General features: G+C 41.0%; 1 protein-coding gene across 1 annotated transcript; it reads left to right on the top strand.

Moving 5' to 3' along the window:
• Window positions 1–109: 109 nt before the first annotated feature.
• On the top strand, window positions 110–27,515 carry ATP6V1D (ATPase H+ transporting V1 subunit D). Its single transcript, XM_075192146.1, has 9 exons — window positions 110–256; window positions 5,515–5,632; window positions 10,612–10,691; window positions 11,928–11,995; window positions 13,786–13,830; window positions 14,083–14,186; window positions 15,551–15,617; window positions 22,190–22,268; window positions 26,590–27,515. The coding sequence occupies exons 1-9, from the start codon at window positions 216–218 to the stop codon at window positions 26,726–26,728; spliced, it is 741 nt and encodes a 246-aa protein (XP_075048247.1). The 5' UTR covers window positions 110–215; the 3' UTR covers window positions 26,729–27,515.
• Window positions 27,516–27,916: the final 401 nt, after the last annotated feature.

The raw sequence follows: 27,916 nt of genomic DNA, 5'->3' as shown, positions 1-27,916 counted from the left end.
ACTATGGATCAACAGTTGAATTTTAATCGTTGTCATCAACGGATCACGTGACCTACAGAAGGCGCAGCGTTGTATTGCCATACACTAGATCAGGTGACTGATCACAGTGCCCGCCCCCTGCCACACCACGTCACATGACTTAGTGGTAGCGCCGGGGGTTGAAGCAGTAAAAGAAGAGCAGCCCTGGTACTAAGAGCAGCTGAGCTGAAGACAAGATGTCGGGCAAAGACAGGATCGAAGTGTTCCCTTCTCGGATGTATGTACAGTGAGAAATACTTCTATATTTATGTCTGTCTCTCTAATTGTGTCACAATGTTGTCATTCATTAGCGTTAAGCTATACACCAGGCAATTTGAGGGCAAACCTCTCTTTTATCAGATATAATTGTGCATATATCTAAATATATCTATCTGATTTTAGTCCATAACAGCAAGCTTCAGCTGGATGTTATTTGTTGTTATATTACTATATAACACACAAGTGCTGTAGAGATATATATATATTCTTCTAAATAATATGTATATAAACCATGAGCTTTGATGGTATCACTTAGAATTGGTGAGTTCTGATGTTCTCAGTATTCATTAGGGAAACTTGTGTTTTATATGAAATAATGCACTGCTGCTGTAAGTTTTTATGGATATTAGAAGTCACCTTGGATTCTCTGGTCTGTTCAAATGCACTTGTCCTATAAGTGATGCATCTATGTAATTTACGGTAGGGAGTGATTTCTGCTATATATGCAATACATTGTCTAGTGCCAACTAAATGATTTATGGATTACAGTTTGCCATCCATTGAGATGGCTTATGTACTTCTTAAATTGTATCATATCTTTCAATGAAAGTATTACCTGCAAAAAAAAATAAAAAAAATCATATGTTCTAAGATTTTTATGAAGTGGCTACATTTCTTCATTTTTGTGTACCGCAAAGGGAAGTGGCAGTAAATAGTGTATTTCTTTTTCAACATGTCTAATCCTTTAACTTCCTGGAATACATTATTCATTCCTTAACTGACAATTACAAAAAAAAATACTGTGAATAACATTTTCAATGTCATTTACCTACATTTGCTCTACAAGTATTTTTGGGTTAAAATGCTTCTTATATGAAGTTATTTGACATCTGTACAATGTAAATAATAACATTCCAGAATATTTAGATTTTTGCTTAATTTTGATTTGCAGTTTGTCACTTCCACCATGTCCAATGTTATTTGACTAAATATATTATTAAGATCACTTCAAGTTTACACACAGACTTTTCATGCATTGGTTAAATGATATAATTATAGTTCACCCCCTGGAAATTTATGGCTCTTATTCGTAAAGGCCTTAATATCCCAAGTTGTCTTACTATAATATTGGAACCCGTAATGCATGTTTTTTTTTAATGCTTGCTTTTCTATTGGACAGCAGGAGGTATGCAGTATCATTGTAAACAAATGATGTGTTTAGTCAAAATAAACTAGTAGAGTTTCCAGATTTATCAGGACACAGGGCAGTATTTGGGTGAGCAAAGTATGGCAGAAACCAGTAGAAGGTGGATTCTGACATTCTGCGTTTCTAAATAGTACAGATAAAGTGACCCTGTTTAACTCTTTCCACCTTCCCTACACAAGGCAATATTAGATGCAGATTTTTTTAAAACATGACAGCTTGCAAAGCTTCGTCATATGGGCTCAGAGTTTGTAGCATGTTTGACAAAACAATTACTAAGCTATGCAAAAGTGTCCATCACTGTGTGGGGGGGGGGGGGGGTTAAACATTGGTCCCCACCAAGAAATAGGATGGGTTTCTGTGACCTAGTACACAATTTATCTTTCAAAAACAATTGTTTTATAATATTTTGTACACATACCTAATTGCCTGTTACTTTACTCTTGGCTTCAAGATAATATAATTAAACAATAACAAGAAAATACATTTGTAATATCACCCAATATGTAAATTTTACTTTTGGATGAGATATGATAAAACGTAGAGTTCAATTTAATTCTGTCAGCTGTCATTCAATCAAAAACACTACTATAAAACAGGTGCTACAATACACTAGTAAATGCTAAATTGATTGACTACCCCCACTGTTCATTAGGGACAGCTGCTGTCAGAATAAAAGGTGACACCTAACCTCTAAATTTAAGCACAAATGAAAAATGTGGCAGCGCTTAACGGAGTTAAAGACCATAAAGGTAATCTAAAAATGTATAACCACATTAGTAACTGTATAATCAAACAGGAACTACTTAAAAAAATATGAAAAACGAATACATATGTGTCGAAATATAAATTAGACATGCGTCTGTTAACAGCAGAACAACATCAGTAGCAACCAGAAGTCTTATTAAAAATCTCACAGCACTGGGTTCATGAGTTTGATTCCCGAGCATGGCCTTATCTGTGTGGAGTTTGTATGTTCTCCCCATGTTGGCGTGGGTTTCCTCCGGGTGCTCTGGTTTCTTCTCACACTCCAAAAACATGCTAATGGGTTAATTGTCTGCTGTTAAATTGACCTTAGTCTCTTTCGGTCAGTGTGTGTATGTTTAGAGACTTTAGACTGTAAGCTCCAATGGGCCAGGGACTGATGTGAGTTCTCTGTACAGCGCTGCAGAATTAGTGTCTCTATATGAATAAATGATGATGATACAATGTCAGTGGTAATACACATTAGGAACTGAAAGTCCCCAAAATGTTTTCTGAATTACTTCAGTTTATACATACAGTGGGCTAATTACTGATGTTCCACAAAGAGGAGTGTTGCACTTAGCAGAAATAAAATGTGTAATTTTCTGATTGATAGTTTCCTCATTATTGTTAACAGGTTCCCATCAAATGTATCTGTGTGTTAGACCCACTGTGTACAATTAATTGTAAGTGACCAGCTTACTTATGGTGAGACAAAAAAAGGATGTCACTTGAATATCTATTTTGGAGTCTGGAGTAAGAGGTAGCAATATTTAGCTGCATTTCATATGAATAATACGATTTTTGTCATAGATAATTTCCCCCCAAAGGCTCCGGCAATACTGGAGCCTTCAGGGAGACCTGGGGCTAGATTTACTATAAACTGCGGGTTTGAAAAAGTGGAGATGTTGCTTATAGCAACCAATCAGATTCTAGCTGTCATTAATTTAGTACATTCTGCAAAATGACAACTAGAATCTGATTGGTTGCTATAGGCAACACCTTCACTTTTTCAAACCCGCAGTTTAGTAAATATACACCCTGGTAAGTAGAACTTTTTTACCATGTCCATGTGAACTCCTCAACACTAAATTGAAAGTTTTGAGTGGAATTTTTCTTTGGGTCCACAAAAGCCATATTCTCAGTTCTGGGCCAAAAATGGGGAATGCATTCTGGTGTACATACATTTCTAACTATGTTGGCCTATTAAAAAACAAGTACTATAATTATATATATATATATATATATATATATATATATATATATATTAGAAGTTGTGTTCTGTTTGCATTATTCCTAACTATCTATGTACAACTTGAGCTATATAGATTAATCCATAGGCATTAATGCTGTAGTTTCCATTAAGGCCTAATAACCATAGAATTGTAGAAGAGTCTAACAAGATTAACTTCCCACAAGAAACCTCCTGCTCCTTTCTTCTAAGTAGATATGGGGCAGCACAAAGGCTTAGTGGTTAGCACTTCTGCCTCACAGCGCTGGGGTCATTAATTTGATTCCCGAACAGGGTCTTATCTACGTGGAGTTTGTATGTTCTTCCCGTATTTGTGTGGGTGCTCCAATTTACTCCCACATTTTAAAAACATACTAGTAGGTTAATTGGCTGCAGATAAAATTAACCGTAGTCTGTGTGTGCGTTACGGAATTTCGACTGTAAGCTCCAATGGGGCAGGGACTGAATGACAAATATTCTCTGTACAGTGCTGCGGAATTGATGGCGCTATATAAATAAGTTGGGGATGATGAGGATATGCAGTTCTCTTAGCGCTGCCTGGTGAAGGTGTATGTTATATTGTGCAGATCAAACTGTGAGGTAACCCTTCCTGGCAGGTGTAAATGTAAGGTAGTAGGGGATGGTCCAAGTAACATTACAGTTGGGTGGATGGAAATTGTATCTGAATATACAACAAAAATGATGGTGCTTCAAGAAGTAGTTTAACTTCTTTTTGTAGTAGGCACTGTGACCTCTTGCAAAGAAAAAAGAAAGTTGGCACAAACAAAAACAACGTTTGCTTCTACTTGCATTATTGAGTAGTGTTTATGAATTACTTATATAAATATTAAAATAAAATGGAAAGACAGAAAATATAAACATGTTATTTAATTCTATAAAGTCACACAGCCATCCCATCTTGCAGACAAGCCCAGGTATTTTCACTAGTATAAATACCAGGCTAATTATCTCAACAAGCATATGACCGTCTGTAAGCAGGCAATGTTTCATACAAACAATAAAGCTTGTATGGCTATCTCCTTTAAACATGAAGCATGTTTCCTCCATTAAAGGGAAACTTTAGTCCACATTTTAGTCAATGTTAAAAGAAAAAAAACATCTTTGGTTGTTGCATTTCATCCAAGAACGATTTGTATTCACAAATATTTAATAACTACTGTCTTGAAAGTGACAACGTTAGATAGGTTATGTCTTTCCATTGTGCAAGAAACATTTTCCCCTAATGCAGTGGATTCCAAACTCCCTCAGCTCGAGGCACCCTTCAGGGTCTTTTTTTAAGAATTTTTTTAAGGCACCCTTACGCCAAAACAGTTATCAAGTAGTCCAGTTTAGGAACCACTTCCCTGATACACACCATTCTTTCTGTCTTTATAGTCTCATTAAGATCATCTTATTGACCATGTTCACCTACAGTGCATTCCTGATGGATCACACACTGATTGTAAACGTAAATTGAGATAAACTCATCCTCCTCACTGGAGGAAACCACCCCATGAACTAAAAAAGCCACAAATAAATACACTTTTTGTCTTTAAAATAACACAAAAAGTGAATTTTAATTTTGCGTAACACAACTTTTCAGGAAAATTCACATGTATATATGTAAAACATTATAGTGTATTATACTTTAAACTATTTAAATTAAGACTGTAGGAGGAACTTTCTTAAAAATACCAGGCTTCCACTGCGTAATGCTAAAAAACTGCAGAGTCCCTAATGGACTATAATGGAGAATTACAGGAGACTGTTGATTGGAAAGTTAACAAGATTACATTACCTTGCAAAATGTAGGGGTATATTTACTAAACTGCGAGTTTGAAAAAGTGGAGATGCTGCCTAATAGCAATCAATCAGATTCCAGGTATCCTTTATTTAGTACATTCTACAAGATGACAGCTAGAATTTGATTGGTTGCTATAGGCAACATCTCCACTTTTTTAAACTGGCAGTTTAGTAAATATATCCATGAGTTTCTTCTAATGATATTATGTTTTATGTTGATCAGTTATGTAGCCTACCTAATTAAGAAAAAAAAGTTTATCAGTAATAACCCTTTTTGCATTTTTTTTTCATTAAGGGCCCAGACCATCATGAAAGCTCGTTTAAAAGGTGCACAAACAGGACGAAACCTTCTGAAGAAAAAATCTGATGCCTTAACGATGCGCTTCCGACAGATCCTTAAAAAAATTATTGAGGTGGAGGAACCCTTGCAGTGATCGTGCATTCTTTAAAGGAGAACTACCCTCTCTCAGCATTTTCTTCTCCTAACACTTTGTTTTTGACCTTTCTGTGGTTTTATGTATTTGTTTCATATTTATTAACCTTATTCTCTTTTTGATACCGAATTCAGAGGAGGAAATAGAATATATTTAAAAATATATAAAACAACCAAAACCCCAACAAAATAAATTTATTAAAAAACGCACACATAGAAAAAGGGCAGAATAGATGTAGTTGCAGGTTCTCTAGTGCTGTCAAATTCTATGTTTCTGTTTCAGAGAAGTAAAAATACATTTCATGTGGGTTTTTTTTATATGGTAATTCATTTAACAATGTTTTATTTGGGTTGGATACCTTTCACAGACTACCACAGCCCCAGCAACAAATAGCACAACTTGATAACAGCGAAACTGTGCTTACCGACACACTTTTAATGGCGACTGCTTGAAAATCAGACTTCAAAGGATTGCGAAAAATTAACATCCCGTCCGGCCAAAATGACGTCCATTTGAAGGGCGACCCTATGATTGCTGCTATTAAGGTGCTAAGTTAAGGAGTCACAATCGTAGTGTGGCCCTGCAAACTGACATCATTGTGGCCGGGCAGGATGTTCATACATGTCTGTCCGTAAGGCCAGTTTCGCTGCTATCATTTCGTGCTATTTGTCGTTGTGGTAGTTGGTGTAGTGACTACCACCAGTTTTATATAAGTTCCAAAATTTGCAATACGTCTACTTATTACATTCACACAATTGTTATATTACTAATAGGTTGTGTGTAAAATAAAGTATTTGCTACTTGCACAAGATAAAATAGAGAGGAGGCTAGTAACAGTGTTCAGTATAATAAAGGAGATAATAGTGGGGATAGAATATTTTACAACACTTGGGTCACTTATTAAGCACATTGCTTGAATATCTGCACAGAAACTTGCTTATCACTTTTAATTATGCTCTGTTAAAGGGATATTATCAACGTTGTCAATACTGTATATGTTGAAATGATGATTTGATCGAGTACTGACAGCGCTCCAAAAGATCTGCTGCCCAATATGTACACACTAGGAAAGGTTCCCTTCTTCCTATACACAACAACAGTATTATAATATCAACAGTGTACATACATAAGGCATCAATCTACGGTCTCAACAGAGATGGAACATTCTTTCTTCAAACATATATGTAAACAATAGTGAACATCGACGATATACGTACATTTGGCATCAAATTTTGTCCCAAAAGAAAGTGGAACGCCCCTTCTTCGATATATCGATATTAAGTCAGCTCATTCTCATGGCTAAAACTTAAAGAGGTATAACATAGTGTAACATGTTTTAACGCCCACTTTCTAATCACAACTAGTCTACTTCAAACACCAAGTGAATACTCAATTTGAGACACCCAAATAAAATGCAGGTCTGTGGATTTTCTGTGACACCTTGACCCCAATGGACATATGCTTACAGTGTTTCCACTTTAAACGAGCCTTCAGACAAAATGCGCACTTTGTTTCTTTTCCCTCTCCTTCATTTAGATGTTATTACATTTTCCATGATGCATGTAAATAAAGTGAAGACAGGAAGAATCTAGTGCAACACTGTTTTACTTCTTATATGAACATTAAAAACAAGTATACTTTTAAAACAAAATAAAAACAATCCCAAAATGGATAAGTCAGGGACTCATACCAGATGAAGACAGAACACAGGCATAGATCACAGTAATGCTCCAGATCTGTTCCCCGTCCAGGTCAGGTCCCGCTGTCGCCAACGCGTTTCAACTCTATCTGAGTCTTTCTCGAGGCTGATGTTACTCCATATGATATTAGGCAGTATTTATATTCTGCCTCTAAACGAAAGAGAGGCTTGGAGATTCACTCCCTTCCGTGATGTAAGTCCATCCCCCGTCACATCGTTATACCGGATATAGGTAAATGCCCCACTTCCGGTTGGCGTATATAATTAAAATCTTCAGAAACTAATACATCGCACACAATACTTTGCACACAAATAGTGGGCATTTCATAACATAAATTCACTAAAGTAATACATCCTATTATTTCTCTTAGCATGTCTGCGTGACGGGAGCGATACATTGCCCCACTTCCGGTCGGGCATGCGCAGTTACTCAAGTCAGGAAGAACACTTTGCATCATGAAATAATTCTAACATTCTGAGTCTGATGACATTATAAACAAAAGAAATACTGCTATTCCAGTTAATTCTAATACATTTTGAGGTAATCAAAAAATATCTTTATGTGTAATAACAATTCTTTCATCCTATCAGGTGTTCTTTGATAGAATACGGCCATTCCGATAGAATTAACTGGAATAGCAGTATTTCTTTTGTTTATAATGTTGAAACGCGTTGGCGACAGCGGGACCTGACCTGGACGGGGAACAGATCTGGAGCATTACTGTGATCTATGCCTGTGTTCTGTCTTCATCTGGTATGAGTCCCTGACTTATCCATTTTGGGATTGTTTTTATTTTATTTGTTTTAAAAGTATACTTGTTTTTAATGTTCATATAAGAAGTAAAACAGTGTTGCACTAGATTCTTCCTGTCTCCACTTTATTTACATGCATCATGGAGAATGTAATAACATCTAAATGAAGGAGAGGGAAAAGAAACAAAGTGCGCATTTTGTCTGAAGGCTCGTTTAAAGTGGAAACACTGTAAGCATATGTCCATTGAGGTCAAGGTGTCACAAAATGCAGGTCTGTGGATTTTCTATTTGGGTGTCTCAAATTGAGTATTCACTTGGTGTTTGAAGTAGACTAGTTGTGATTAGAAAGTGGGCGTTAAAACATGTTACACTATGTTATACCTCTTTAAGTTTTAGCCATGAGAATGAGCTGACTTAATATCGATATATATCGAAGAAGGGGCGTTCCACTTTCTTTTGGGACAAAATTTGATGCCAAATGTACGTATATCGTTGATGTTCACTATTGTTTACATATATGTTTGAAGAAAGAATGTTCCATCTCTGTTGAGACCGTAGATTGATGCCTTATGTATGTACACTGTTGATATTATAATACTGTATATGTTCAAACTTAAATTTAAGCTTGGTGTAGTTATTAGTTTTGCACTAAATAATCTCCAGAGTTGTGGCGCTATTACTTTAGCTTTTCTCCCTTCTTTTAAAGAGCCTGGTACTTTTGAAATGTACTGCAGTGTTTAATATTTAGCTGTAGCCTAGGTAGTTTGAGTCTGGTTAAACGGCACATATGGCATGTGCATACCTTTAAGTCAGTCCTCCTTACCTGTTATTGCACCCCCTCCTATGAGGGGGTGCAATAACAGGCATTTAGTTATTAGTCTCATGCATTTCTAAACAGTCTTCTTGGAGTGCTGTGTAAGCTCCCTGAGGGGACGTTAGGCAGAATATCCCAGAATGCCGTGCTCAGGGAGGAAGTGTGTTCATATTTTCTTGCTTCCTATCTGAGCAGAGCATGCGGAGGAGTGGTATCAGAACAGCATGTCAAAGATAAGTAGGGTGGCAGATTTATATGTTAAGAGGGAGTTCCTTTTCTAAATGAGAAGTGAGATAGTGATTGACAGCTTTACGGGCTTGCACTCCTAACAGAGGAACAGAGCCAGTGATGTTGCAGCAGCTGAAAAGACTGCAGTCTTAAGTTTTTTTTTACCCATATATCCAATTAGGACACAGGTCCTAAAGACGAGGAAGGGCTTAAACTGTCTGTAATGTAGTGGGGAAGATGGTACTTTACATTTTAACAGAGCAGAGCTGCAGTGTATTATCAGGGTAAACAATTTAGTTTAGTGGTCCTTTAATGTGGTTGTCCAAATTTAAAAGACATTTTAATACTATGAGTACTGCACATCCCCTTTAAACATGACCCAGACTGACGTCAACGCTTTCGCATTTACAGTCTTTAGAAACGCTCTTCCACAAAAATGGCAGCACTAAGGGTACTCAAGTAGGTGTGATTGCATCATCCTTAGTGCAATCATGGTGGTTGTATTCACATTGGGATCCGTTTAAATTTGTCCGCATTTATGTAAAAAAATAGTGCAGCCTTAAAATGTATGCCATAAAAACCCCACAAAACGTATTTAGTTGTTTATTTGGAGTTGCAGGTCTTACGTGCAAGCAATCTAAAATGAACCAGTAACTGTGTCCGTATGAATATACATTTAAAGCACATAAAGATACGCTTATGCACTAGAGCTCTTCCCATCACCTGTGCCCAGCAACCCACTTGCAGCTCTAAATTGCTTGGATATGCTGGCACTTGTAGAACTATAAGTGCCAGCATATCCATGGCTACCAGAGCATGCTGGTACCTACAGTGCACCTGGAAAACAATACTGTTAAATAAAAACACTGACACTGTGAAAAAAATATTTTAAAATAAACACCCTCCCACTTCCCCACCCCTTCCCCCCTCCCCAGGGGTGTCCTGCTTTTAATCCTTTTGGTAGGTCAAAAAAACCTATAGGTGATGAACACTTGCTCCTTGAGCCACGACACGAATGACAAGCTGGGTGATCTGTTACTTACTGATCACAGAAACAGCTTTGCCCTGATTGGTCAGAGCATGGGAAAGCCTCTCCATACTGGCTAGTAATTCTTATACCCCACATGGTGCATAACCTCAATGAAGTACAATGTAATTCATTGATACATTTGCAGTTTAAAAAAAAAAAAGGTTTAAAATAAATAATAAAGATCATCATCATCAGCACAGACTTATGATCCTGGGATAGAGCACCCGAAACAGCTAAACCTGTCAGGAGGGGTATCTACGGCTGTCTCTACCTCTAAGCAGAGGTCAGGTATGTAAACAAACCTTTACTGTACATGGCCATGTATCTAATTTAGAGAGTGGTTTTTGTTTTTTTGTTTTTTTTTGGAAAGGTCTGGTATAGCGGATGTAATTGCACAATTTCTATTTTATCAAATTACTGTTGTTGTGTTGTAGACCAAGATGCTCATGGGAGAAGTTATGAGGGAAGCTGCTTTCTCACTAGCTGAAGCCAAATTCGCAGCTGGAGATTTCAGGTGAGCGGTCTAAGATATATGGAAAAAACACATTAATTGTAGCCAATATGGGCCTGATTCATTAAGGAAAGTAAAGCAAAAAAAAAAAAGAGTAACTTTTCACCTGGACAAAACCATGTTGCATTGGAGGGGAAGGTAAATTTAAAATGTGAGGACAGATTTATAATTGGGGTAGGACATTGTCTAGATCTACTTTTAATGTCGGTGTACAAAGAAGCTATCAAGTATTTGGTTCCTAGATGAAAAAACAGCCAGTATTTTCCTTACATGCAAAATAATAAACTAATTTGCACCCCTTGAATTGTAACATGGTTTTGTCCAGGAGAAAAGCTACAGATTTTTTTTTAATTTTTTTTTTGGGCCTTACTTTTCTTAATGAATCAGGCCCTATAACACTAACTTGTCAAAGCTATCACTGGTGCAGCTGTTAAAGTTGTTTATTTCTGACGTTGCCAATAATTCTTTAATGCAGAGATTAGATCAAGGCATTTCCACCAAAACTCCGCAATGATACATGATAGTTACGTATAAAGACTAAAGCTGCCTGTGCTCTGACTAGTTTTGTTGGAAATGTGGTAGTTTGTTCACAAATTACCTCAAACCATGGGGTATATTTACTAAACTGCGGGTTTGAAAAAGTGAGATGTTGCCTATAGCAACCAATCAGATTCTAGCTGTCATTTATTTAGGGCATTCTACAAAATGACAGCTAGAATCTGATTGGTTGCTATAGGCAACATGTCCGCTTTTTCAAACCCGCAGTTTAGTAAAAAATACCCCCATGTGTGGGCCAAAGATGACCAGCAATTCCAGTTAAACTTTTGAATGCAATTTTTATGTGCCATGGGCTGATCACATTTGGCTGCTGGTGGTCCTGCAAATTATTCTGACCACTGAGGAATGTACCAATATAACTGGATCTGTCTATATGTGGGCCACTTAATTGGTCACTCTTTTGTTCTTGTTTTGCTAAAAAAATAAAAACTAAACTCAATCGGAAATGAGTAAGGAATTATTACTCCAGTGTCTACACATATGATCTGGGTGATACTGGCCACACATCTTAAGTTTTCCACCACACCAGATCATATGTGTAGACACTGGAGTAATATTTCCTTACTTTTTCTCATTATTTCCCATACTCATTCTCGCTTTAAAAGAGTATTTCCACACGTGTGTGTGTGTGTATATAACCCTGTTAAGTATTTTACTTAATGAAACCTTTTTCTTCAACAGTACAACTGTAATCCAGAATGTCAACAAAGCTCAAGTTAAGGTTAGAGCAAAGAAAGATAACGTAGCAGGTATTCAACTCATTTGCAAAGTTTTAATGTTGTAAGCTAGGGTTAGTCAATAAAAATGTATTTTGTTTTAACTACTTTTTCATAGCGCTTAACTTTAAAACATTTTAACGGATCACAATCACTGACAAGTTAACCAAATAAGTCAACCATATTCGGACCAAAAGGCACCACACAAATTATTTGCATAATCAAATATGGATCACTGAAATTAAAGGGGAGCCAGTCAAAGGCCACTCCACCCAGAGAGACCAGGGGGTAAATGTATCAAGCTGAGAGTTTTCAGATTCTAGCTATCATTTATTTAGTATATTCTACAAAATGACAGCTACAATCTGATTGTTTGCTATAGGCAACATCTCCACTCTTCAAACCCGCCAGAATACTCTCAGCTTGATACATTTACCTCCTGATATTAAGGAAGTTCTCTGGGAATTCCTACTAATAAATTAAAGGAACATTTCACCTTTGTGGAGTTATTCTTTTTAGAGGCTATAAAGGCAACATACACAAAACCCCTATCATATCTGCAATCATTAGCTACTTGTATTCTCTAGTATATAGTATTTATCTGTCATGCATTACCCCCCCCCCCCCCCCACACACACACACAAATATTCGACACTGGCTGAGGTCACCAGGTTTGAATTGAGCGGCCCAGATCTTTTCCTAAAAAATAATAAAGTCCATAATCATACTTTCCTTTATGGAATGGTATAATATTAATGTGTGAGATCCATATTCCAAGCCAGCACAATTTATTTGTATAGCAGTAGACGAATCAAAGTAATTGTTTTAGCCCTTGAGTGAACAATATTGTCAACTGATTTGAAATGAAAGCTAAGTGGTCTGGTAATATGGGTACTTGGAGTAGCCTGTAAGCAAAATCAACACCAGGTTAACTGCAAATTTTAATGTTGCATTTGGGCAGTAGGATTCACTTTGTAGATTTCCTGACGGGAGCACACCTGCACCTAGAGGAAGATCCACAAAACATGAAATATATAAAGTATTCGGTTACCAATACTAAGCCAGCCCTGATTAGTTAGAAATCTGCTGTGACCAGAGCCGGATTTAGACCTCATAGGGCCCTAGGCAGGATACTGTTTTTGGGCCCCCTCCCTGAAACAATCCATAGCACTATATTTTTGCAGCCTACCATATACTCCTATAGTTCCGTAGAAGTGAAAGCATGTGCCGCCGCATGCCTACCATATACCCCTATAGTTAAGTAGATATGAAAGCATGTGCCGCTGTTTGCAAAAATAATACGCATAAATCCAAGTATGTGCTGTTGTCACTTTTGTCCCTCTATCATCACACTGTGCCCCTTCATTGTCACTTTTGCCCCTTCACAATATCACATGTGCCCTTTCACCATTACCTCTGTGCCAATCACCACCTCTGTGCCAATCACCATCACCACCTCTGTGCCCATCACCATCACCACCTCTGTGCCCATCACCACCTCTGTGCCCCTTCACCACCTCTGTGCCCCTTCACCACCTCTGTGCCCCTTCACCATCACCACCTCTGTGCCCCTTCACCATCACCACCTCTGTGCCCCTTCACCATCACCACCTCTGTCCCTCCGTTGTTTTACTTGCCTTTCTATTGCCTTTCTTTTCCGGCGCGCTGCTCCTCCTCGGTCAGTCCAGATTTAAAAAAAAAAAAAAAAAAAAAGTCACGTGACCGCTCGTCGGGTCCCGGCAGTCTCTCCTCCTGTGACATGTGTTTTATAAACATAACATTGATAATGGGGGATATAAACCAACTGTTGTCGCTTCTTTCAGGTGTAACCTTACCAGTGTTTGAACATTACCAAGAAGGAGGAGACAGTGAGTATGGAATTAACATTTTGATCATCAGATAAAGACATTTCTACCTGATAATGAGCAGACGTTTTTAATTGTCTCCTGTTTTTTTGTTTTTTTTGTTTTGTTTTTTTAAATGCTTGTAGGTATTTTTAATTTCATTATGCTTCTGCTGAGCTTTTTCCTGTGCTGATGTATTACTCCTAAAACCAGCATTCATAGACCTCTTCTAGCATGTGATGCAGACTTTTTCTCACTCCTTCATTTGTCTTCCAGGTTACGAATTAACAGGTCTTGCAAGAGGTGGTGAGCAGCTGGCTAAGCTAAAGAGAAACTATGCAAAGGCTGTGGAGCTACTGGTAGAATTGGCCTCTTTGCAGGTATAAGCTGAGATGTATGTGTGCTTATAGCACTATAAGGACAGCTGTTGGGCTCTGGCCATTATAATATTCCATTATCTTTGCAAGCTTTTATGGCAGCAGTGTTTGAGTGACAGGATATTTGCATTAAAGTAATTAGTCATGTAGGCTCATTCGCATACAAATATAACACTGCATCAGACTGGGCTAGAGTGGGAAACAGCGTGGCTAATGCAAGGTCATACAATAACTCTGCGTAGCTGCATTTCAAACGATAGCTCACCCATTTCCTCTAGAAGCTCTCTGTTTACACAGAACAGCCTTATCTCACGCTCTATCTGTTTCTTACACATTAAATGACCTACATAAACATAATGGGAGGAATGGGAGACTATTAGATACTGTTCAAAAGCTCACTAAGTGTTAGAATCAAGTTATGCCATTAAAAGCTATTTTATAGGTGGTACATTGTATCTATTTGTCTTTGTTTAATATACCCCGGTGCACTGGGAGAGTGTAACCAGAAGAGCACCCTATCCCATGTGTGATGGGACTGTCCCAAGATGAGAGGTTCTTTGCGAAAAGTCCGCAATCTCATTGTCTGTCGCAAGAATTCAGATGCCAACCTGCAGTTCTTTTTCATTGCTTCCTTGGTCTATCCCAAATGTCCCCTGCCCCCCCCACCCCCACCACCACATGGCCAAGCTCCTAGGACATATACCTAATGCAGCCAGGAGTCTTATTGCAGCAAATTGGAAATAAAGCTGACCCTCAGTTAAAGATATCCTTGTTAAGGGAGTCTGGCAGGTCTACCGACTAGAATATGTTACCAGTTTGTTACATGACTGTCCCAGCAATTTCTAGTCTAGTCATCCTGGATTGCTCACTATGAAACCTATTCCTAAAAGGCTTTGGTCGTAACAAAGGATCATCAACTATCTCCCCCTGGTCTTTCCTGTACCAACCATACCTTCCTACCTGACCACCTCATTTTTAAAACCACAAAGAAATACTCTTGGTTGATTATTGCTATGCAAAGTGTTATTGTTATGGTCATGTAAATGATGCTTCACGCATAATAATCTCCCCCTTTTTCTCTTCTGTGTACCTCTCCATATTCATCTGTGAGTGAATAAGATTTACATTAAAATAAAATGACCACTGTGGATGCCAACACAGTCTGGAGTGCCAAAGGGGTCTGAGGCTATGTGGTATTTGCCTAATTTCAAGCTTGTCCCTAAACCTGATGACTAACCTTGTTATTATGTGTTACAGTACTCATATTGTTGTTAACAAAATTACATGCAACAAAATCAACTTTGCCTTGATTGGCCGTAGTTTATAGGGAACAGCCAATTGACATTTTGTTTTGTATTCTAATGCAGACTTCATTCGTCACTCTGGACGAAGCCATTAAAATCACAAACAGACGTGTCAATGCCATAGAACATGGTAAGTAAATCTAAATTGATTGCCACTCTCTATTTCTGGTTTTCATTCATTAATGTCCAACCCACTAGGGAATGTAACCATTGAAAATAGAGTCTGACGAGAGGGAATCTCCTCCCTACATGTTGGTGTTTTGTCCTATTATCTGAGCACAACGCAGGAGGTGCTTAGCTCAGCCATAATATGACTTTATTACTGACTTATATGCGTGTGAAGGGAACACATACACTTTATCCATTAGTTGCAGGTAAGCGTTGAAAAAATGGGATTTTTATACTTGCGTAAAATCCGTTTCTCTTAATCCATTGGGGGACACCGGGACCTTGAGGTATAGAGTAGGGACAGGCGAACACTGGCACTTTAACTTTAGTTAAAACAAAGCTCTGGCTCCTCCCCCTCTATACCTCACCTCTTGCTAGAGCCCAGTCTATGTTTAACCAAGCCCACAGAAAGGGAGATAGAGAGAAACCAAAGAAAAGAGAATAAACTTAACAACACATCATTTTCTTAACAACCAGACAACATGTCAAACAGAAGGAGAAACCAGAGCGTTAAGGGTGGGCGCCCGGTGTCCTCCAATAGATTAAGAGAAACGGATTTTACGTAAGTATAAAAATCCCATTTTCTCTGACAGTTTTGGGATGTCCCCAAGGTCTCGGTTTCCCCCAAGGATGTCTCACGGGAGGGAACGCTCAGAAGAAACGGCCCGAAGCACCTTTCCCCCAAAACTTGCATCCCTAGATGCAAACACATTAAATCTGTAAAACTTTGTGAAAGTGTGTACAGACGACCACGTGGCCGCTTTACACAATTTGTTCACTGGAGGCACCATTGCGGGCTGCCCAGGAAGCACTTACAGATCTTGTAGAATGCGCCTGAAGATTATCTGGGACAGGCTCCCCAGCCCCGTTGTAAGCCTGACGGATAACAGCCGTAATCCACCTAGCAATGGTCACTTTAGAAGCTGGCCAGCCTCTTTTGTGAGCATCATAAAGAATCAAAAGATCCTCAGTTTTGCGTAATTTCTGTGATCTTTTAACATAAATTCGCAAGGCACGAACAACATCAAGATAACGAATAGACTCATCATTATCGGAAGATGAGGAATCGGATGGAGCCGGAATAATAATTTCTTGATTCAAATGAAACTTGGATACAACTTTAGGGAGGAAGGAGGGCTTGGTTTGAAGAACTGCCCTATCCTTATGAAAAACCAGCAGAGGAGGCTTGCAAGACAAAGCAGCAAGCTCTGAAACTCTGCGTGCCGTAGAAATGGCCAAAAGAAAAACCGTTTTTCAAAGTTAGAAATTTGAAATCCACCGTATTCAAGGGTTCAAACAGTGGATGCTGTAAAGCCCTCAACACCAAATTCAAATCCCATGGCGGAACCTGAGGAATATAAGGAGGTGGAACATGGAGAACACCTTGAATGAAAGTTTGCACATCAGGTATGACAGCAATTTTTTTTCTGAAAGAAGACCGAAGTGGGCAACACATGGCCTAGTGGTTAGCACTTCTGCCTCACAGCGCTGGGGTCATGAGTTCAATTCCCGACCATGGCCTTATCTGTGTGGAGTTTGTATGTTCTCCCTGTGTTTGCGTGGGTTTCCTCCAGGTGCTCCGGTTTCCTCCCACACTCCAAAAACATACTGGTAGGTTAATTGGCTGCTATCTAAATTGACCCTAGTCTCTCCCTCTCTGTTTGTTGGGTCTGTGTCTGTGTGTGAGTGTGTGTCTATATTAGGGAATTTAGACTGTAAGCTCCATTGGGGCAGGGACTGATGTGAGTGAGTTCTCTGTACAGCGCTGCGGAATTAGTGGCGCTATATAAATAAATCCAAGCCATCCTGCAAGAACCTCAGTAACCTGCCAGACGAAAAGAAGACGTAGGATATCCCTTCTTTTCGCACCAACCAATATATGTCCACCAGACTCGATATATTTTGGCCGAAGCCGGTTTTCGAGCACGGAGCATGGTCTGCACCACCCGATTAGAAAAGCCCTTAGCTCTTAGGATCCTGGCCTCAATAGCCACGCCGTTAAAGCCAGGCGTTGCAAACCTAGATGACGAAAGGGACCCTGGGTCAGCAGGTCTGGTTGTATTGGCAACCGCCACGACCGACCTCCTGCCATGAAGAGTACTTCGGTGTACCAGGCCCTGCGCGGCCAATCCAGCGCTACTAGAAGCACTGGAACACCCTCTCTCTTCACCTTTTTCAGTACTCGTGGAAGCATGGCTATCGGAGGAAAAAGGTACACTAAGCGGTACCTCCAAGGGACGGACATAGCATCCACTGCGACTGCCCCGGGATCACTTGCATGGGAACAGTAGAAGGGAACCTTGTGATTCAACCGAGATGCCATCATGTCGACATCCGGCTGACCCCATTTCACCACTAACTGTTGAAACACCTCCGGATGGAGGGACCATTCTCCCGGATGCAGAGTCTGCCTGCTTAGGAAGTCTGCTTCCCAATTTTCTATTCCGTGAATGAAGATGGCCATGAGTGCTGAAAGGTGAGCTTCGGCCCACTGAAAAATCCTGTGAGTCTCCCTCATGGCCAAGGAACTCTTGGTGCCGCCCTGATGATTGAGATATGCCACTGCTGTGACATTGTCCGATTTGAATCTTCACTGTCTTTCCCTGAAGCAAGTGTTGCGCACTCCTCGGAGAATGAAACACTGCGCGCAGCTCTAAGACATTTATTGGAAGCTTAGATTCCTTCCGAGTCCAAAGCCCCTGAAACCAAGCGTGAAGACAGACAGCCCCCCAACCTCGAAGGGGTTGTTATCACAATCCAATTCCAAATTGAGAACAAGCGTTCCCTTGTGAGATTCTGCTTGTGTAACCACCAGATCAGCGACTGACGCGTCTGTGGAGACAGGCGAAAAACCTGACTCGCCAGAATCTGATGGGATTTGTTCCATTGCGACAGAAGTTCCAATTGGAACTGTCGTGCATGGAACTGATCAAACTGAATCGCTTCGAATGATGATACCATCTTGCCCAGAAGTCTCATTAAAAAATGAATGGAAGGTCTCTTTGCCACCAACAGGGATTTCACCATCCTCTGCAAGGCTAGGATCTTGTCCTGAGGAAAGAACACCCGTCTCAGACAGGTATCGAATAAGAGACCCAGAAACACCATCCGCTGGGATGGAATCAACTTGGATTATTTTGAAGTTGATAATCCAACCGTGCGACTCCAGGGTCTGGATTACTACCCGAATATGCAACAGAAGCTTCTCTGAAGAATCTGCCTTTAAAAGTAGATCGTCCAGGTAAGGGATGATTGTAATTTCCTTGGCCCTTGATGAAGATACGTGGCGCTGTGGCGAGACCTAATGTGAGAGCCTGAAATTGGAAGTGCTCTGACCGAACTGCAAACCTCAACAGGGACTGATGACTAGAGCCACCATAAATTCTCCCTGTTCCATGCTGAGAATGACCGAGCGTAAAGACTCCATCTTGAAGCTTGGGCACTCTGACCTGTGTTTTCAAATCCTTTAGATTGAGAATCAGTCTGAAGGAGCCATCTGGTTTTGTCACAAGAAAAAGATTCGATAAAACCCCAAACCTTTTTGAGAATGAGGAACCGGAATAATCACTCTGGACGAAAGAAGGGATTGAATCGCTTCTGTTAAAGCCAATCGTTTTCTTGGACAAGATAGAAGCCCTGTGGAAAAGAACCGTCTGGGAGGAAGACCGAGCAGATCGATCTTGTAACCCTGGTTCACCACTCCCCGAATCCCTGAACCGCAGAAGACTGGCTCCTACCACCGACGACAGCGGAGGAGCAAAAAACCCGTAATGCAGACTGTTTGTCTGCAGGCTTCGCAGCTGGATGTCGAGCAGACCAGGCCTGACATCCCCGCTGCAAACCACCTCTAGGGGCGGATGACTGACCTCTAGAAGATTGGCCTGAGGAATATTGTCCCCGAAATCTTCCTGCGGAACGAAAGGGCCGAAATCTGGAAATCCTCTGCTTGGGAGCACTGACAGGGAGGAAAGTGCTCTTACCCCCTGTTGCTTGACTAATCAAGCTGCGGTCCAAACAAAACACCTCCAGAAAAAGCAATGGACTCGAGCCTTTTTAGACTCTACATCAGCTTCCCAGGACTTAAGCCAGAGAGTACGACGCGCTGAAACTGCCGAGGTAGAAATGCGCGCTCCAATCAGTCCTGCTTCCATAGCAGCCTCTCCTAAATAATCTGTTGCTCTCTGAATCTGTTCCACTAATGGAAGCAGTTCACAGGACGGCCTGCCTGCCAACAAACCTTCAGACAGTTGTTCTGACCAGCGTTCAACAGTCTTGTTAACCCACACGGATGCCAACGCAGGCCTCAAAGAAGCACCTGCTACCACAAAAATGTACCATCCTTAAGAGTGGCCTGGTTAGGAAGAGGAATAGTCGTTACCTTTGCTAACCTTGCCACAGCCGCATCTAGTAGAGGAAGCGTCTCCCATTTAGCGAGAACTTCAGGAGGAAAGGGATAACACGACTGCAGTCGCCGAGACACCTGGAACTTTCTCTCTGGAAAAGTCCAAGGTTCTGACCACAAACCTTCCAATTGGGAAGATGCCAGGAAAGAAAACGCCCTTTTCTTGCGCTTTACGCAAAAAGAGAAGACCCAGCATCCTCAGGGACTTGTTTTTCAGGAATATCAAGTACCTGAGGCACAGCCTGAATTAACTCCTCCAAACTCTTGCGATCAGTATGAACCTCCTCCACCATAGAAGGAGCATCTATGTCAGAATCCAGCGGGAACTCACCCTCTTCCTGGGAACCACAATCAGAATCTGACTCATTTCCCTGAAGAGGTGCCGCCACCCTCTTCCGCTTACCTGAGGAAGACGGTGCGGCTGATTTCATCATCCTCTCTAAGGAGGAAGAAACCGCCACCACACCTTGTACCGAGGATGCAAGACCCTTCACCTAGGCTGGTTCTACAGACTCCACTGGAGCAGAAACAGCCAAAACCTGAGCTGAGGAAGCTGAATCTGAGGATGGAGCAGCTTGAGACTGTACCCTCTGAGCAAGTAGTTCCACTGTATTAAAGAGAGACCGAGCCCAGGCAGGTTCCTCCGTGTTTGAACAAGTGGCATCTGTTTCAACAGGAGTGGTCTCCGTGGGCCGACAGGTTATGCACAGAGCCTGCGCGCCTGACTGCCCAGGCGGTAACTTAACGTGACAGACAGCACAGGTGAAACTTAGCATAGTAACACCAGCCCTACCACGCATAGATTTTTCCCTCTCTGACATGTTAACAGATGGGACAAAAACAGTACAGTGAAATACACACAATACAGATAACAAGCAGCACACAAACTACAAAAGAAAGTGAGCCTGTGATACAGCCAAAAGCTCCCTAATTTATAAAAATACAAACGTTTTCCAAACCACCCCCAACCCTTTACCTTACAGTATACAGGATAGAAAAGGGGAGAAGCTGGAGCTTTTAAAATGGCTGTTTGTTTATTCTGGTGTCTGCACACGAGGAGTGAGAGACCACCATGGGGGAAGTGCACAAGAGAAAACCACTCCCCCCAGGGCCCAGCTCTGGATTGGCTATCGTCTAAGTATGAAAACCACCTCAACCAATCCAGAGCCTAGCAGGGCTCACTGAGTTAGTGAACCTAGCCTGAGTTTCGTTAACCAAAACAAAATGACTGCTTTTAAAGCGGCCAGCTCAGGGAACCACTGCAATTTCTACCCCCCCCCCCCTCTCTCAGCACTATGCTGAGAGAGGGTTTCACTTACCTGCTGCCAACCCTCCAGACGCAGTGTGTGCAGGAAACCTTGCTATCTGTACAGGAGGACGGACACAGCCTGCGGCGACTGTGCCCGGCTCCTTGGAGGGCTAAAAAAAATCAGAAGAGGGAGCAGGCAGAAGGAGGCACCTCCGCCCCACCCCCCTTGCAGACAGCGCACAGCCGTCCATGCTGTGCGCTACACAGAGACATTCCCCATCGCTGCATCTCACTCTCCCCCGCCGGCCGCAGCCGTGGGAGAGCAGTAGTAAAAACCGCAGGGAGGAAAGTGAGGTCAGACCACCCCAAAGCCTCGCCCCAGCAGCCGGGAGCTCTGACTGACAGCCGACTACGCGGCTCAGAGAGCCACCGGCTGTCAGACCCCGGAGACATAGTCTCCGATATAACAATAAAGAAAATAAATTGAAATAAAAGCAAAAACGGCTGCTAAGCAGCCCCGTGCACAGCCCGTTCGCCGGGCACTTAAACTAGACTGGGCTCTAGCAGGAGGTGGGGTATAGAGGGGGAGGAGCCAGAGCTTTGTTTTAACTAAAGTTAAAGTGCCATTGTTCACCTGCCCCTACTCTATACCCCAAGGTCCCGGTGTCCCCCAAGGATGTCGGAGAAAGTTCTTCTATTCTGCTATAGACCTTGTATGTTTTTCCGTACTGATGTGTTTCTTGATAAGTGAATCAAAACGCGTAACCACCAATTACACAAATCCCTGGTCTGGTTTATAAAGGATATTCTACACAAAGGTGCTTTGTTAGTAACACTATATTTCCTAAATAAAAAAACCCTCCTTTGTTTTATCTCTCCCCAGTGATTATACCTAAAATTGAACGTACGTTGTCCTACATTATTACTGAACTTGATGAGCGTGAGAGAGAAGAGTTCTACAGGTAAATGCTCCAGTCAGTATTTGTGTCTGATGCTCACACTGGTTTGTACAGTTTGTCTGTGTTGTGACAAGGATTAATTTGGCATCATTTATCGCCAGGACAGATAAACTTATCAAAATTGTGCAGAATTAGACTGGCTACTATAGTAACTAAGGAAATATTTGATTCTGTATGAAAGCCCCCAATTGATCAGGCTAAATATTCAGAGCTAGTCTATTCTTTTGGGGAATAGATTTTGTTGCCATAAAATAGGATGCCCTAATGGATAGCTATGAACGACACTCGTAGCTAAACTTTATCAATGAAGGCTTCAATCCGAGCCCCATCTCCTCCCTCATTTGTCTCTCTGCTGCGTTCTTTTGTGTGTATTTTGTTTTGTATTGTATTGCACTAGTGGGGGGAAAAATAACTTTAATACAAATTATTAATATAGATTATAAGCTTGAGAGGGCCGTCTTTACCTCTGTCTGTAATACCCAATCTCCTTTTTACTGTGTTTCTTCCCATTAAAGTTATATGGAATATGCTGGCACTATAGAAATAAATGTTACGCAATAGTAAATTGATAAGTTTCGGGTGGATAGGTTCGGAATGAATGAAAGACGAATAGAAAACAAATAATGAATGAGGAGAGGTAGGTAAGTAGTAGCATGACCAAAAATAAAATATACATAACCTATTGCGTGACTTGGCTTCAGGATGTAAAACGTCCAGACTGGAGGATCCTGAGATGGCTCAAAACCGATATATGGCGGGAGCCACGGAACAGTGAGCGGGGCAGAGGTGGACAGGGAGCCATGGCTTTCCTGGAGAGGTACCAAAGGGCCCAAATGAGGTTCAAACTTATGTTGTTTGTCATGGAGGTAGTAGCTAATAAAAGCAAAGTATGGCATATCCCATGCATAGAATCTAAGGTCCGACATAGTAGGTGAGTCAGTGTTTTTCCAGTAGTTGGCTTTCAAGGATTTGGCTCTTAACGTACCACTAGATGGGGTGACTCTTTTTGAATCCCAGCTGGACCAAATCATTAAGGTGGCCACTGGTGGTTAAAGCTCTTTTCTGCCTGTCAGCCACATTAAACCTAAACAACCCAGGTTTCGGCCCTTTTGTCCCTTCAGTAGGTCGAGGGGGGGGGTTCTCACCAGGGGGCAGTCCACTTCCTCTAGGGTTGTCATTGGGGCCAGGGTCTGCCAGGTGTCAGAATCCCAAGCTTGCGAAAACCGTTTCTGCATGACTTAACACCCAGCCACGGTATTGTGGTAGGGGCCCGTCTCCTAAGGTTTAGTTTTTCCCTTTGATGTCTGGATTCGAGGGGTTGTCACTTGGGGTTATGTTATCGACCTTGTGCATTTCCATTATCGCTGGTTTTTCACCGTGGGTCTGTAGCCTCAGGTGCTGGGCACTCTGAGAAACTATCCAGCAACTTCTGGTTTCGGGAGTTATTACTGCGGTGCCACATCTGTAAGGGAGTTTGGGGTTTTATTGCAACCTCTTTCTGGTTCTCGAAGCCATAAGTTCGTTCCATTCAATCTTAAACCTCAAAAGCCTCAACAAACGAGTTCAGGTTGTGGACTTCAAGTTGGAATTGTTGCTGTACATAATTGCGGGCCTGGAATGTGGGAAGTTCCTTTTCCGCCCTACAGGTTTCCCTGAAGTTTATGGCCGTCAAGGCAGGTCTCCTGCGTTCTCAGGGTGTCGCCATTGTTCCTTAGTTAGACCACCAGTTGTTGAAGGCTCCGTCATATTCTGTCCTACATTCATCTGACCATGACCTTTCTGGAAGCACACGGCTGGATCCTCAACCTGCCCAAGTATTTGATTTCCGCACAAAGGATGTGTTTTTTTTGGCCTCAACTTCGACATAGTGTGTCAGCGGGAGTTCCTTCCAGAGGACAAGGTTCTCTCCTTTTCTGTCCAAGAACAGGTCCCTCCTGGGCAGGCGGAAAGGTGTCCCTTGTCTGCTGTATAAAGCTGCTAGGAACAATTATATCTGTGTTCAAAGCCGTACCCTTTGCCCAGTTTCATTCTTGGCCGTTTCAGAGGAAGCTCCTCAGAAAGTGGTCCAAGTTGTCCCTTCATCTGGACAAGCAGTTAATCTGGTTGTCCGTGACTGTTTTCCAGTCCATCATGTGGTACCTTTCCAGGTCAAATCTCCTCATCAAGGGGTAGTCCCTGCAATCGTCGTGAGACTTGTTCATCGGTGCTCTCTATCTCCAAGGCCTTTGGGCTCCCCAGGAGACATTGCTGCCCATCAACTTGCTGGAACTCAGGGCAATATACCCGGCGCTTGTACAGGCTGAAGGGATTCTGACTGGCGAGCCTCTAAAAGTTTTATCAGAGAATGCGACAGTGTGATCATCCCCCTCCCCTTCCACAAAATATGCAATCTGCACCAGACAAGGCAGATTAGGCCTCATTATAACAGGGACATTTACAGTATGCCGTAGTGGAATTCAGCCCCAGCCTAAATTCCCTAGATTAACCAGGCCCACATGTTTGGTAATGATTAAAAGTGTATTTAAAAAAAAAAAAAAGTAGTAATTGAGTGTGTGGCAATACAAGCACAGCAAACCATAACATCATTTAACTGCTTGGGTATGCTGGTGCATCTAGAACTATTTTTAAAACACCTTTTAATAACTAATCATTATTAGGTTGATCATGAGTAGTGCAATTTTACAACTGTATATTAGATAAACTCTAAATGAGGTCATAGAGATTTTTTACCTAAATGGCGACACATAAGAAGACTGCACACAGCCATATATATCCATGGCCAATAATACAACAAGTTACAAGGGAAAGCAGAACATGTCCTTTACTACTCCCATATTTACTCCATCCTCCTCCTTTTTTATAAATTGTCTGTGTGCAGTGAACTCTGAGCATCCATCTCTTAAATTTATCTGTGAAGATAGAATGGATACCAAATGTGTGTTCCGTTTAGAAGGTTAAAGGCAGTTATAGGGACCAAAGACAAACTTAAGTATTTTTTAGTTTTAGAAGCTTTTCTTCTTTTAAAGATATATTGAAAACATGGGTGCAAAGCAATATATATGCATAAATCAGTAAGTGGGGATAGGGCTGACAAAAAATCGTTATGACACTTAGAGGCTGCAAGAGCTGCAGTTTCTGTGAAATAGTGACTCATCCTATTAATCAAACAAGGTCCACTGGGCGAGCTTGCACTCGTGACCTTTTCCTTCCTTCTCCTCTTCATTTCTATAACCCTCCCAATCTCCCTTCTCCTGCATAAATCATTGGTTAAGAATACTGTCATGTAGATCGGAGTTGAGTACGACGGTGAACCTGTCGACATTCAAACTGTCAATGCCAAAATATCACTAGATTGACTGTCGACAGGTTCAGTGGGTCGACATGGTTAAAATGGTGACATTGTGGCTTGGTGCACTGCAGGTCCTAGCGGACCATGGATGCCAGGGCATGCTGGCAGTTGTGGTTCCCCACGTGCCAGCATGCCCTGGCAGCCGTATGTATGCTGTTGCTTGTAGTACTACAAGCATCAGCATGCCTAAACTGTTAATGGCAGCCTGGGCTTGCTGGGACCTGTAGTGCATAAGCCAAAATGGTGTATTTACTATCATATACTTTTTAATTACCCCACACCATTGCCCAGGGGTATGAGAAGAGCCCTAGTGCTTTCAGCATGGGACTGGGGACCCCAAAGGAGATGGGGAGCCTATTTTGTTAGGGGTTTTTTTGCTTACCGAGTCGATTGTCAAATTCAACTGATGTGCAAGATGCATCCTGACTTGAATCGGCTCTTTTATGTGGGGGGAGAAAAAAGTTAAATACATTTGGATGGCCCCTTTTTATGTAAGTTTGCGACCACATACATTTTTTTTTTTCTTCAATTTATGTTTTCTTAACATGTAGACTGGCTACATGTCCATTTGCAGCACTACATCACTTGTAAGTGATCTAGTTGTAGCAGACATATAAACTAACATTAGAATATTATTAGTGATCTATTAATTCAGAGAGCTGGACTGACATTCCCCCTTTCTTCCCAAGCTGGAGGAGCCCTTGTTGATATCAAAATAACAGCTCCAGGTTTCTTTGTCAACTCTACTGTGGAAGTTTGCACATTGGGAGAAATAGCCATGAAACTCTATTTATGCAGCAATTGGTTGCACAGGAGTAAGCCTGGTTCTAGAGCCCAGCAGAGTGCCTGCTGCCACCATTTTCCTATGCATTTATAAATGACTGCTCGGGCTTCATTAAAGTATACAGTGGTGAATCAGATTTAAGTTTTATACAAAATAAACCTGTTATATTACATTTTAATCTCCATTTGTAGATTAAAAAAGATCCAGGAGAAGAAGAAAATTATCAAACAGAAGGCAGAGTTGGAGCGTGCGAAGTTCCAGCAGTCGGGAGGTTCTGAACCAACTAGTCTCCTTGCTGAAGATCGTGATGAAGACCTGCTGTTTGACTAATCAACGTGTCACTTATACATAATAGCTTATAGTACAAAATAGTTGTACTATAGTGTATCACTTTGCTCTGCAGCCAGGTTTGCACTGCAGTGGCAACAAAGTCGTGAATGCCATATCCATTGTGCTTCATTATGTCATCTGTATTGCTGTGAACCTTGTATCATGTGTATGTTGTAAATACAACATACAATTATAGTGCTAATCTAATGAAGATAATGTCACTAAAACATGGAAAAACATATTTGAATTGCTTAATTTATCGTGTGATTGTCCCTTGTTTGTTTTAAAAAATTAAATAGTGTCATTAGTGTAATTCTTTAAGTGCAATATTCCTGTCCACATGCCAGCCTTCAGCTTCTCCAAATGAAATAGCAGAATTCCAATGATTGAAACCCTGCAAGGTCAAGCAATGCAAATGCAGGATGTTCATTAATTGACAGGCAAGCATTGCAAACTGGGTTGGGGAGAGACCAAAATAAATAGTTTGGGTGTATAGGTGCATGGCATCACGGACAAAATAAAAAGTCTTACACATAGGTTTTTTTGTGGTAACATCCAAGACAAACATAACAACTGATGTATGTTGAAAAGATTGTTCTTCATGGGAGATCCATAACTCTCCATATAAGGTATTTGAAATATCTATGATTAGTCTAGATTAGTCAACAATTCATTTTGAATTTGAAAAGTATTTTAACAATGGGTGTCTTTTTCAATGTTTGCTAACTTTTGTAGAAGGAAATGTATTAATGAAATAAAACAAAAAAATTGGTCATGTACATAGAGACCTTTGGATTGACTGACCCCTTTATCTCAGTAATTTAGTTACTAAAATGTTGTAAGTTTGCTAGATAGAGATCTGGTGTAAATTATGCTTTCTCCTTCAACAGTAAGCTATGTTTCAGACCCAAGTACTAACTGCTCATTGCTAACGCCTCTTTTCCTGCTTATTAAATTTTCTCCCACTGCCTTGCCAATTCCATAGCACTTTATAATTGGGGAAAAGCACAGTAATAAAACAATACTGGGTAATACCGTCAGAGAGATAAGAAGGTCCTGCTCGCAAGTGAAGGCTCCGAGGACCACCTGTTGCCCATCACTGGACTAAGTAGTAAAGCGGCAAAACAGTTGCAGTCACAAGCAGAGCAGAGTAGAGTAAGAACCTGGTTAACCAGGATCTGTGTTCCT

Source organism: Mixophyes fleayi, chromosome 12, assembly GCF_038048845.1.
Source record: "Mixophyes fleayi isolate aMixFle1 chromosome 12, aMixFle1.hap1, whole genome shotgun sequence".
Lineage (NCBI taxonomy): Eukaryota > Metazoa > Chordata > Amphibia > Anura > Limnodynastidae > Mixophyes > Mixophyes fleayi.
Note: the sequence above shows the minus strand (reverse complement) of the source record. Positions and strands in the feature narration are given on the sequence as shown.

What these genes read in the sequence shown, in the direction of transcription:
- ATP6V1D (XM_075192146.1), top strand. Translation starts at nt 216, where the DNA reads ATGTCGGGCAAAGACAGGATCGAAGTGTTCCCTTCTCGGAT. An exon ending in GAAGTGTTCCCTTCTCGGAT is followed by an intron (nt 257 to 5,514) that starts GTATGTACAGTG and finishes TTTTTCATTAAG; the next exon opens with GGCCCAGACCATCATGAAAG. An exon ending in TTACCAAGAAGGAGGAGACA is followed by an intron (nt 13,831 to 14,082) that starts GTGAGTATGGAA and finishes TTTGTCTTCCAG; the next exon opens with GTTACGAATTAACAGGTCTT.